Source organism: Rhizopus delemar, genomic scaffold, assembly GCF_000149305.1.
Source record: "Rhizopus delemar RA 99-880 supercont3.2 genomic scaffold, whole genome shotgun sequence".
NCBI classification, from domain to species: domain Eukaryota; kingdom Fungi; phylum Mucoromycota; class Mucoromycetes; order Mucorales; family Rhizopodaceae; genus Rhizopus; species Rhizopus delemar.
Window position 1 is genome coordinate 3,490,982 of NW_027137828.1, and position 12,246 is coordinate 3,503,227.

Here is a 12,246-nt window from a genome sequence, read left to right on the forward strand (position 1 = left end):
CGTTCTTAAAAAAGCTGGTTTTATAGCGTTTGTCAAGCCTCAAAAACCTTTGCTACGCAGCCAAAACATCATAAAACGTTCTTCAATGAACCAAATCGTACCAACATTGGACTGTGGACGACTGGAAACGAGTTATATTCTCAGATGAGACTAAAGTAAATCGTTTTGCATCCGATGGAAAGGCCTATGCATGGAAACTACCTCATGAGGAATTGAACTCGCGACATGTACAGCAAACCGTCAAGCATGGAGGCGGCAATACCATGGTCTGGAGCTGCATTACATGGGAAGGTGTTGGATGGATAGTTGATGTTGGTTATCGTATGAATAGTGAAGGCTATCTTGAGGTCTTAAAAGATAATTTACTCAAGACAATGGAAAGTTATGGCTTGGATTCCTCCAAAGTAGTGTTTCAGCAGGACAACGATCCAAAGCATACATCAAAGATAGTGAAAGAATGGATCAACCAGCAGCCATTTGAAGCATTGGAATGGCCTCCTCAGTCCCCGGATTTAAATCCCATAGAGCATATGTGGGCACGTTTAAAGAGAGAGCTATTTCATAGCTATGAGGCACCACCAAGTAGTATGCATGGGCTATGGGAGCGTATAGGTCAGAACTGGTATGCCATTTCTAAAGAAGAATGCCAGAAATACATCGAAAGTATGCCGAAAAGGTGTGCTGCAGTCATTAAAGCAAAAGGTCGTTGGGCTAAGTATTGATTTTTTTAAAATGTGTAAAAATGTTTATTTATAAATGCCGTCAAAATTGGTCGCATGTACCGTCGGACTTTGAGAATCCATTATTACCAATATATTTGTTTTACGGCGCTGTTTGTGCTACCAACTAACTCTTCAGAGTTTGCTCTTTCGAATGATGTATATATCATTGTAATACGCCAAGAAATGAAGTAGAAGGTAGTCTGTATAGGCAAAATATGAAAACATGCGACCAATTTTGACGGCCACTGTATAATCGTTAGAAAGGCCGCAGTCCGTACTACATTATACCAAAAACTCAGAGTTCGGAGTTTAAGCAGTCTGAGTTAATCAGCGATAGAAAAAAACACAGCACTGGGACAATTTTTCCGTTTGAGCATAAATTTTATTTAATAGCGGGTATGTCCCCCTTTAGCTTTAATAACTGCTTTGCAACGGTCAGGCATGCTATCTATATATCTTCTACACTCATCCACTGTAAAAGTATTCCATTCTTTTTCAAGTCTTTCCCATAACTCATGTACACCTTTAGCCTTAGTGTCATATACACTCAGCTTGAGTTTAAGGTGATGCCATACGTGTTCAATAGGGTTTAAATCGGGACTTTGGGCTGGCCAGCTATAGATATGATCACTGTTGAAGTTGTTATCCACAAACCATTGCTTATCAAGCTTCGAAGTGTGCTTAGGATCCTTATCTTGTTGAAAATAGATATCCTCAGGATTGTATCCATAGTACTTTAAGCTGTCCATAAGGGTAGTTTCTAAGATATTTACATAATCTACAGCTTTCATAGTCCCATCATGTATCCAACAAGCATACCCAGGTCCATCGTAAGTGATACAACCCCATACCATGACACTTCCTTTGCCACCTTTTACTGTAAGATCTACAGTGGGTGGAAAAATGGTTCCAATGTTTTTGATTTGCAAATTTAAAGCTTTATATCTTTGGAACTACAAATGGTAACGGCTCACAGAAACATGCATTTTGTAGCGCATTTACAGCTAATATTGCTGAAAAAAACTTTTGCTTGTATTGTTACACAATCGGGAAAAAATTAAGATTAAATACAAAAACCAACAATGGAACCATTTTTCCACTATGTGCATTATTTTATTAATATCTTGTATGACCGCCTTTCGCAGCAATTACAGCCCTGCAACGATCTGGCATACTATCTATGTATCTCCAACAGTCTTCTGCTGTAAAAGTAGACCATTCTTTTTTAACGCGATTCCATAATTCATGCACACCTTTTGCCCTAGTATTATAGGCATTTAACTTGAGCTTAAGGTGGTGCCAGATGTGCTCTATTGGGTTTAGATCTGGACTTTGTGAAGGCCAGTTGAAGGTATGATCACACTTGAAGTTGTTGTCCTTGAACCATTGCTTAGCTAGCTTAGACGTATGTTTAGGATCGTTATCCTGCTGAAAATAGATGTCTTGAGGATGGTAACCATAGTACTCAAGGCTGTCCATAAGGGTTGTACCAAGTATTCCGACGTAATCAGAAGCCTTCATTGTGCTTTCACTAATCCAGCATGCATAACCAGGTCCGTCATAGGTAATACAACCCCATACCATAATGCTACCACCCCCTCCTTTAACTGTTAAGTCGAGATGATGGGGTTGAAGTTTATCATCAGGTCGACTCCAATAGTACTTGCAACCATCTGAGCCGTAAACATTAACTTTTGTTTCGTCACTGAATACCATACGTCTCCAGTCATCGCTTGTCCAGTTTTTGTGCTCTTCCGCCCATGCTAGTCGTCTTGCTTTCTGAACCTTAGTCAATAAAGGCTTTTTTACCTTTATTTTAGCATGGAAGTTCATGCTTTTCATAACCTTAATGGTGCCCGAGTAACTGATAGTGTAGCCAGTGCATACTAGATACTTATGAACAGCCTTCGCAGTCTTGAGGGTACCATTAATAATCTGCTTACGTATATAAGACTTGGTGGTAACACTTAAAACAGCCTTTCTACCAGGGTTTGATGTTACTCTACCAGGAGAAAACTTGTTGGCATATCTGCTTAAGGTGGATTTTTTTAAGTTCGGAACACATTCCATTATCACTGAATATGGCTTGTTCTGTAAAACCAACGATTTGATGTTTTCTTGCTTGTTTTTAGAGAGAGCGCGAACCATATGTATAGTGGTACCTTAAAGCTTCGATATATAAAGAAAGAAAAGGAAAAAAAAATGTTTGACCGGGGATAAATTAATTTTATAAGTCAAATAGGCTTTTTCGGTGATAGTCGGAATACTATGACTCATAATTAGCCAAAAACCTCCGGTGGAAGCTCCACCAATTAACAAATAAACTTATCTACAGTTGTAGTGGAAAAATGGTTCCATTGTTGGTTTTTGTATTTAATCTTAATTTTTTCCCGATTGTGTAACAATACAAGCAAAAGTTTTTTTCAGCAATATTAGCTGTAAATGCGCTACAAAATGCATGTTTCTGTGAGCCGTTACCATTTGTAGTTCCAAAGATATAAAGCTTTAAATTTGCAAATCAAAAACATTGGAACCATTTTTCTACCCACTGTAAGTGATGAGGCTGCAATGCATCGTCTGGTCGACTCCAGTAATACTTGCAACCGTCTGATCCAAAAACATTGACTTTAGTCTCATCACTAAACACCATACGCCTCCAATCATCGGTTGTCCAGTCTTTGTGAGCCATAGCCCATGCTAGTCGTCTTGCTTTCTGAACCTTAGTCAATAAAGGCTTTTTTACCTTTATTTTAGCATGGAAGTTCATACTTTTAAGAAGTTTTAAGACCCCAGAATAACCAATAATATACCCCAAACCATTCAGATATTGATGTACTGCTTTCGCTGTCTTGAATTCACCCTTTATTACTTGTCTACGGATGTATGACTTGGTAGTTTCACCAATAGTTGCCCTTCGACCAGGGGTTGCCTTCATCCGGTTTGGAAAGAACTTGTTGGCATACCTACCTAAAGTGGATTTTTTCAATCCGGGAATGCGTTCCATAACTTGTTCATATGTCATGTTACTAGCCAAGAGCAATTGGATTTGATTTTGAACAGATTTGCTGATAGTACGAGTCATTTGAGGCAAGATAACGATGAAAAAGTACAGTATAGAAAGAGACTAAGAATATTGTAAAAAAAAAAGATAACGTAAGGCTATTTATACTTTACATTAAAGGTATGAGTCATAGATTATCATAGATAAGGTTGGTATGCAAATTCCGGTGATTTCTGATTGATAAGAAAGCGATGTTTGGAATGGATTGCAAAATAAGCGGGTAGCGGAAAAATTGTCCCAGTGCTGTGTTTTTTTTCTATCGCTGATTAACTCAGACTGCGTAATCTCCGAAGTCTGAGTTTTTGGTATAATGTAGTACGAACTGCGGTTTTTCTAACGATTATAGAACTACCCGCATAGCCTAAGAATTGGTCGAGTTATGGAGTCGAAAGTAAAAAAGTTCAAACACTGGGACAATTAGTGCACCCACTGTATATCCAACTACTTTTCTTGCTGCAGGCATGTCACAGTTGATTGACATTAATGCCACACGAACTACTTCTCCGTTAGGATTTTGGTAAGTGGGCATTACAACACCATTGTACAATACAAGCAATTCATCAACCAATGGCTTTAAAAAGTTCTGGATTTGATCATCATTTGGTTCGTAGGGTCCAGGAATAACACCTACCAAAACGATGTTGGAAAACTTCATGCGCATATTCCTTGGCAAGTTGTTAATTGCAAGGTAAATGGCACCACTAGAATGCTTCATATTGTCACTTGGCTGGAACCAATCCACATTCAATGATACCATTAATGATCTTGGCTGGCTGGTAAAAACTTGCCCGTTTGAATCCACAAGCTGATTCCAAACTCTGCCATCATATACAGTAGCGGACAAAACTGGTGCACAAAACTTTTTTTCAGCTATAAGCTACCATTACTTGCTCATTACAGTTGCAATATCTATGAAACTATATCAGATGGAAGGCGTACTAAATGTTGCAAATTGTGCAAAGTTTAATCATTGCATTGCCAAAAATGAGGGAGAACCAAGCTTTTATTTATAAGAATAGATATTTTTTAAAAAAAACCATAAAAGTGATTAAAACCTACAAGTTCGTATAATTGCCTCGTCTTTTGATAACAGCAGCAATTCGTTTTGGCATGCTTTCATAGTATGGCTGCATATCACTTTCAGTAAAAGAGTTCCACTCTTTATCGATTCTTTTCCAGAGATCGTCTATGCTTCTTGGTGTGGTATCGTATTGAGACAGCTTTGACTTTAACTGTCGCCAAACATATTCAATAGGATATAGATCGGGATTTTGTGGCGGCCAATCTTTTAATACCGATATCCCATTATTAGATAACCAGTTAGTGGTATGCCTTGGCTTGTGCTTTGGGTCATTGTCATGTTGAAACAAAGCATCACAATGTTTCAAACCATAATATGCTAGGCTTTCTTGATACGTAGTAGACAAAGTATGGGTGTATAATTTTGAATTCATTGTGCCATCATATACTCGACAAGCATATCCTGGTCCTCGAGGTGTAATACAGCCCCAAAGCATAACAGATCCGCCGCCATGCTTCATTGTTTGATTAACATGAAAGGATCGCCAAGGTTGATCGACTTGCTTCCAATAGTAGCGTATACCATCGGCACCCCAAACATTGATTTTGGTCTCATCGCTGAAGATCACAGACTTCCAGTCCTCCACAGTCCATGATACTTTGTCGCGACACCACTTCAATCGCTTTTTCTGGTTTGTATAGCTGATGAAAGGCTTGTACTTCTTAATTCCAGACTTGAAGCCTATCTTTCTAAGAAGCCTTCTGACCGACCGTTTGCTAATACTGTATCCTAAGGACCTCAAAAAGAGCTGAGCATCAGAAGCTGTGCGTAAGAGTCCTTGTCGAAACTTTAGACGGATGATTGCATTAGTTATTTTTTTAACTACGACCGGTCGACCACCACGGTTACGAGCCTTGATGCTCTCTTCTTCCTTTCTTATCCTGTTGATCGTCCATTTAGAGTCTCCTGTTTTCTAGAAATATCCATTGTCGTACGACCTGAGCGTATTCCAGATTTCACAGCTTCTCTTTTATCGTTGCTGATTTTTTTGGGCATAGAGTGCTGGTACTTTGTTAAAATGGATAGGGTAAAAATAAGAAGTGAAATTCATAGAGAGATACAAATTAGGCAAGGGTTTATATATTTTTTAAAAGCTATTGGAATGCACTAGTGCCTTATAAAATTTTATAGCAAACTAGAAAGAAATGGGTAGATTTGAAAGAAGGCTAGACAAGTACTACATTTTTGGCGAAAATTGAAATATTCAAAAAATCACTAAAAATGACCTTATTCCTGAAGGATGTCCGGCACAGTTCCGGTTTACCTAGCATAATGCATATTTTAGACTGCCTTTCAGATGGTATATGCCACAAATGTCGCAGATATATAGCGGAGATGCAATGCTGATTTTAATTTTTGTGCACCAGTTTTGTCCGCTACTGTATGTCGAACATGACATCTTCATCAACTGATCTTCTTCTTCATTGCTCAATCTGTTGTTCAAAGCTGGGTCGCATAAAGAACTTTTTTAAAGTCTCAATAATTGAGTTGTAGGGATACTCAAGCACTGGCTTTAAACTGCTGCCTACAAAAAGAGCATTTCCACATGGTTGTGCTTGTCGATAAGGGTTGTTAGGGAAGCGTACATATCCACAGGAGCGAGAATGCAAGCTTCCAGAAGTGTAAACGCTTCGACAAGCAGAGCAAACAAGAAAACGGGACAAACCATCGGTGGCCTTGGAATAATTGACCATAGTACGGGCAGTAGAGATCTTTGTTGGAATCTCCATACTATGGCCAAGAGAACGGACAAAAAAGGAAAGAAAGGCCAACAAGTCTTCACCGGCTTTCACCGAGAGGTGCTTTGCTTGAAAAAGCACAATGAACAACAGCAAAAGGTGACGAAGCTGCTGCTCATTACTCATTTCCTCCTCTTCGTCAACATTCATTCCGTCTAACAAGTTGCAAAATATATTTCAATAAATAAAATCTTTCTTATATTAAATACTTTGTTGTTTGAAATATACCTTCAATTACTGGCTCAGGAATGGCTGACGAGTATTCGACAGTTTCCTCCCCGTTGTCGTTAGCTTCAGATACTCTTCTCGATTCTATTGTTTGTTTTTTTTTTTACATTAGCACGTTTGTATTTCCACTGAAAAATAAAAAAAAAACCTCTATTTCTATATCTATCCATAAGAACATGAGTTCTGACAGTTCTCTTTGCAAGCATTCTGTATCCATTGGGTTGGCTGCTGCATTCAGAACAGGTGCAAGCAATTTTGGTGGCATTGAAGTTGTTCATATTGTTTATAATTTTTAAATTTAGAAATAGCAAAAAAATAGGTAGAAAGAGAAAACGTGCCTGATAAAAAAAAAGGTTAAATTCCAAAAAACAAAATCGGTGCTTAAAGTAACCTTTTTTTTCCCTGGTTTTGTTTCATGGACTATCACTAGATGCTCAAGGTACAAAAGATAAAAAAGAAAGCTCAAGTTCTGGTCAAATGTAAGTTTATGAAAAAAAATAGCAGCCAAGTCTAATGTCGGTTTCTTTTTTTCTTACATTAGGAATTCCTAATGGGACACATTCGGATGACGAACATGAACCTCATGAGCAAATTTGTTCTTTCCAACATGATGAGGCAATAAGAATAACAGACTTATATTGTTGCCTGTTGTTAAAAAGTTCTTTTTGGTAAAGAAAGTTGCCATTGCTCACATCTCTAACGACTAATGACTAATGGCAAATTACACCCATGTGCAAACATAAAGTAAGTAATGAACGAGTATAAGCTTAAAAAACATATATTCTTTTATATTATTTGTCATAAAAAATAATAAAGCAATCTATTTACTTGATAAACGAAAGTGTTTTTTATGTATTTGTTAATTATAACTGCCTTGTAACAAAATGTTAGCGGAGCTTCTTTATTTTTTTATTCTTTTAGAATATACACGTATTCTTTTGTTATAATGTAAAAGTAATTTGCATTTCTATGAAGTATACTTGCTGTTAGATGATTGTTTTCATTTGAACAATGAACTTTCTATTGCTATACTCTTTTTTTTTTTTACGAAGTCTTTTTTTTACGAAGTCTTTTTTTTTTAAGAAGTCTTTTTTTACCAGGTCATTTTTTTTCCCAAACACGACTATTTTATTACGTTTTGTAACACGTTTGTAATAATCTAAGCTAAAAAACACAAACCACCTTCCTAATGTGTATTCTTCTGAACAAAATAATCGCAAATTGCTTTTGATTTCCGCATTTTGCCTCAAAAATAAAAAAAAGAAGACATCGGTCTTTCAACGATAGAGAGGAACAGGCTTTCCAAAAAAAAGATCATCTGGAAAAAAAAACAGATACTTTTTTAAAACGTGAATAACTTTATGAATACTTACCCTACAAAAAAAAACAAAAATATCGATAAATTTCTTTATTTTTTTCGCACCTAAATCTTTTTTCAAAATTAAAAAAGATATAATACAGCAAGATATAATAGTTTCTCATAAAAAAATTATAAAATCTACGGATCTATGATTGTCAGGTCTGTTAGAAATCTACGTCAAAGTCTGTATATTATTTGCAGTGTCAAAAAGGAATCAAAGGCGACTCCCGACCAAAATACGTCTTGGTCATCATTGAGAATGTACTAAGGGAGAAGGTACTCTTTTTGAGGGAGATGATTACCACAGCAAAGACAAGAAATACCAACTAGAATAACTACTGTAAGTTCTATTAATTCACTTCAACTGCAACGAGAACCAAGGCCGACTGAAAAAACCTACTTCGTTCAATTGGTACCAGAATATAGAATCCAGGGAGAGTTTGTTAAGGTAAGTGTTCGCTTGTAATTACAAAAAATAATCTCTGAGAGAGGAGAAGTATTTCTGTAAGGAGGTGTAAAGAATAAAAGTAAAAATAAAATAAGACTCGAATAAAATTAAATCAAAAATGAATCCAAGTAAAACGATGATGTTTATTTGCTTTACAATTGACAGTTATTTATACCTTTACAGATATCGATAAATATATTAAGTGACTATAAAAATATGAGAATATTAAATAATAACAGGCCATTCAAGGGATAAACTTTCGATTATTGACAGCGATGGTAGTGATAACAAATTAACGTATGAGGAGTAGCTTGATCAGGGATAGAGGTAGAGGAACAGCAGGTTCAGAGACAAAATACCCAAATTAAGAAAAATTATTCTAACCAACTGGATCACTTTGTGACGTAGCCATCGAAACCCATTTCGGAACCGCTACGGACACCCCACTTCTTGTAAAATAATTTTCTCTTTTTCTTTTTTTTTGTCTTTCCTTTTTCCCTCTTTTATCATTTCCTTTCCCGTTACCTCCTTCACCATCATTCAATATGCTTCCTTCACTAAAGAGTACACCATCCAGTCGTATGGTCAGCGATTAACCTTGATTATTTCTTGCTGCGAACTCAAGTCGAGTTTACTCCGCCAACGGCCAGTATCTTATCATCATTGACACTACCTGATGTAAATGTGATTGTAAACTCAATTTTCGTGGCGAAACTTCCTTTGGTTTATTTTATTTTTTGAATTACTTAAGGTCCCATTCTAAAGGTATTTAACGACTGTCCTTTTTTTGGTGAAGCTGCTGGAACCTTTGGCTGACCTTCTGTTTGTACTTGGTTTCTCTCCATTTCGGTAATGAAGAGATGTGAAGAAATTAATTAACATGAATCAAGAATCTGAAGATGGAGCACTTGGGGTGCGCGTAGCAAGTCAGTGACGTGAGAAATGGTTTTGGTAACCTTGGTGTCCTGGCGGAGCTAACATTGGATTTTTCTCGATCTGTACTTCTTTAACTTTAATTATTTTCTTTACCAAGTTTATTCTAGTACTCTCCTTTAGTAGTTTTACGCTAAATTAGTTGTTCTACCTTAGTTTAAATTTAACCATCTGATTTTTCTTCACTTAAATTATTCTTACATCATACTTGATCTTTTAGTATTAGTTAATGGAAGTCGCAACCTTCATTTGTAAAGAGTATAAAAAGAAATATTTTATTAATCGAAATAAAGAATATCGTTAACAAAAAGGAAATTCTTCTTGTCTTCGTGACAAGCATCTGCTTAATCGAAATTATTTAACCGTTATTTACCCGCTAAATCTAACAATCTATCAATAACCTCAAGAAATACTAGTTATTGATACTTACACCTGAAAAATTTAATCACTCTACTGCAAATAATTGCGAATATTACTCGAATATTAAGAGCTTAATATTGCTAATTTTAAGACCGCTTTTTTTAAAAGTTGATAAAGCACTCAAAAATATAAATTTTGTATCGTAAATGGGCCTTGAATATCACAGTTATATATAGATTTGATTTATAACTTGAAAGAAATTATTATATATAAAAAACAAAAGTTTATTTTTTACTTCAAGGGTAAGCATGTTAAGGAGGTAAAAATGACTGAAGTTAAAAAAATCCTCTCACTTAGGACTTTAAATTCAGTTTTTTTTTTTTTTTTTTTTTTTTTTTTTTTTGTTAAGTTATTTTCTTAGGCAAAATTTCATATTAATATACTTTAAAGTCAGGGTTACTTTTTTGTGCTTTGAAATTTTTCTTGCTGTATTTTTTTTTTCTTATTTCAAAAGCTTGCTCGTTTTCTATTATAATGCCTAACAAAAATCTTTACATTTGTGTTTGCCCTGAAGTTTGTGCCATCAAGGCTAATGGCTATGATATTGTAAAAAAATCAACTTTTGAACGCCATGAAGTAACTCGACAGTACTCGACAATTTACTCAACGTACCCTGTTCACCATTTACACGGCCAACACGGTATGAATGTTACTTTTAGTTGTAATAAATGTATCCTAAGACTTCTTAAATAGTAACTGATGACATGTTGACGATGTTTGGCCAATCTGAAAGTCAAATTACTGAAGCCATGGAAGTTGATTCCAGTAGATATAAATTTTTATTAGCTGTTGAAATACAGCAACATAATACGTTACTCATTTCAATTCATTAGGTACGAATTTAGAGGAAATGGATGACAATGGTGAAGCAATTGATTTCGACAACGTTGATCTTGACCTTGATGATGATTATGAAGATCAATTCAATGAAAATGTTGATGGTAATTCTTATTTTCTTCTGCCGAAAAAAAAAAAAAAAAAAAAACACTGAAACTTGTTTATTGTAGAAACACCAATGTACACTAATAGAAGCTTTCCACCCCTTGATGAACCACTTTCATTGTACCTGTTCTTTTTTGTGATTTTGTTCAAAACAAAATTTTTGACTGATGATCAAACTGAATTATTAATGGAATGTATGAATGTGGTTCTTCTTTTTACCAACATGAAGTATCGATTTCCTGTTAAGGCCACCACTCTCTTGTCCAGCTCAGAATTATTGAAAAGATGCTACGAGGGCGTCACACAATATTCTGTATGTAAGTGTTGTCATCGACTTTATCGTTTAAACGAGAATGGTGTCGTGTTTGGTCATTAATGATGTCTTTATTTATTATTTTATTATTGATCTCAGTCCACCCTACGTCAGACTATACAATTAATAGTCAGACGATATAATCCAGGGTTCATTCTAAATTATTAGTTCCTCCCCTTTTTCTTACTTAATAAATAGTAGTTGTTAGCTATTGACTTCCTACTGTTTTCATATTATAAGTACCAAATATCTCAGTTTCTTCCATACGATCGAGCCTATCGTTCACGTCCGAAACTTTCTGCTCCAAGGCAGCATTTTTTTCCTTGAGAGCCTGGTTCTCAGAAATCAGAGACTCCATAGTCTGTTCGAGAGACTGGGTGGCCAAGGCAGGAGTGGTAGATACTCTACGAGCAGGAAGAGATGATGAAGCAACGACTTCAGGAGGACCACGAATCAAATTGTTCAAAGGCATTGCTGTAAGTATTTTTTTTTAAAAAAATTAAATGGATAATAAAGCTAAAAGCAGTGAAACTCAAATATATTGTTTTAAGAAAGCATTTTATACCCCAATAGAGGACTGCTAAAACGTGGTAAGTTGTTATTTTTAACAACTAAAATTTTTTTTCCTCGTTTTTTCCTTTTTTTTTTCTTTTTATATTTATTTCATGACAACTCTTTTAAAGGTACTTATTTCATTAAATTGCAGTAAAACATCTAATTTAATCTTTATTTGCTTTAGGTCCTCTTCATGTTTCAGGTAAAAAGTGTAGATAGAATAAATTATCTGAGTAGATACGTGCAAGACTAAAAGATTTATTTTCATGGATCCATGTATTAAAACTGTAAGTCAAGGAAATGTTCAATGTTCTGTACTAAATATATGTTACTTCTTTAATAGCTTGCCCTTCATGGCTGTACAATATGCTCTGATATGCTTCTGTTTATACTTTTATGGCATTTTTGTAAGTACAGTAGCGGACAAAACTGGTGCACAAAACT

The 12,246-nt window shown here is 35.5% G+C and overlaps 7 protein-coding genes across 7 annotated transcripts; 1 reads left to right on the forward strand and 6 right to left on the reverse strand.

Annotated features, from left to right (window-relative positions):
* Nucleotides 1-1,108: 1,108 nt before the first annotated feature.
* On the reverse strand, nt 1,109-2,792 carry RO3G_03605 (uncharacterized protein; the record flags this gene model as incomplete). The annotated part of the gene is made up of 2 exons (XM_067658195.1): nt 1,109-1,675; nt 1,875-2,792. The coding sequence occupies 2 exons, from the start codon at nt 2,790-2,792 to the stop codon at nt 1,109-1,111; spliced, it is 1,485 nt and encodes a 494-aa protein (XP_067514296.1).
* A 448-nt stretch (nt 2,793-3,240) lies between these two features.
* RO3G_03606 (uncharacterized protein) lies at nt 3,241-3,804 on the reverse strand (the record flags this gene model as incomplete). Its single annotated transcript, XM_067658196.1, has 1 exon — nt 3,241-3,804. The coding sequence occupies one exon, from the start codon at nt 3,802-3,804 to the stop codon at nt 3,241-3,243; it is 564 nt and encodes a 187-aa protein (XP_067514297.1).
* Nucleotides 3,805-4,144: 340 nt separating this feature from the next.
* Nucleotides 4,145-4,498, reverse strand: RO3G_03607 (uncharacterized protein; the record flags this gene model as incomplete). Its single annotated transcript, XM_067658197.1, has 1 exon — nt 4,145-4,498. The coding sequence occupies one exon, from the start codon at nt 4,496-4,498 to the stop codon at nt 4,145-4,147; it is 354 nt and encodes a 117-aa protein (XP_067514298.1).
* A 340-nt stretch (nt 4,499-4,838) lies between these two features.
* RO3G_03608 (uncharacterized protein) lies at nt 4,839-5,324 on the reverse strand (the record flags this gene model as incomplete). Its single annotated transcript, XM_067658198.1, has 1 exon — nt 4,839-5,324. The coding sequence occupies one exon, from the start codon at nt 5,322-5,324 to the stop codon at nt 4,839-4,841; it is 486 nt and encodes a 161-aa protein (XP_067514299.1).
* Nucleotides 5,325-6,285: 961 nt separating this feature from the next.
* On the reverse strand, nt 6,286-6,729 carry RO3G_03609 (uncharacterized protein; the record flags this gene model as incomplete). Its single annotated transcript, XM_067658199.1, has 1 exon — nt 6,286-6,729. The coding sequence occupies one exon, from the start codon at nt 6,727-6,729 to the stop codon at nt 6,286-6,288; it is 444 nt and encodes a 147-aa protein (XP_067514300.1).
* A 3,737-nt stretch (nt 6,730-10,466) lies between these two features.
* On the forward strand, nt 10,467-11,074 carry RO3G_03610 (uncharacterized protein; the record flags this gene model as incomplete). Its single annotated transcript, XM_067658200.1, has 4 exons — nt 10,467-10,632; nt 10,686-10,757; nt 10,826-10,933; nt 11,022-11,074. 4 exons carry the CDS (start codon nt 10,467-10,469, stop codon nt 11,072-11,074), a joined length of 399 nt encoding a protein of 132 aa, XP_067514301.1.
* Nucleotides 11,075-11,455: 381 nt separating this feature from the next.
* On the reverse strand, nt 11,456-11,719 carry RO3G_03611 (uncharacterized protein; the record flags this gene model as incomplete). Its single annotated transcript, XM_067658201.1, has 1 exon — nt 11,456-11,719. The coding sequence occupies one exon, from the start codon at nt 11,717-11,719 to the stop codon at nt 11,456-11,458; it is 264 nt and encodes an 87-aa protein (XP_067514302.1).
* Nucleotides 11,720-12,246: the final 527 nt, after the last annotated feature.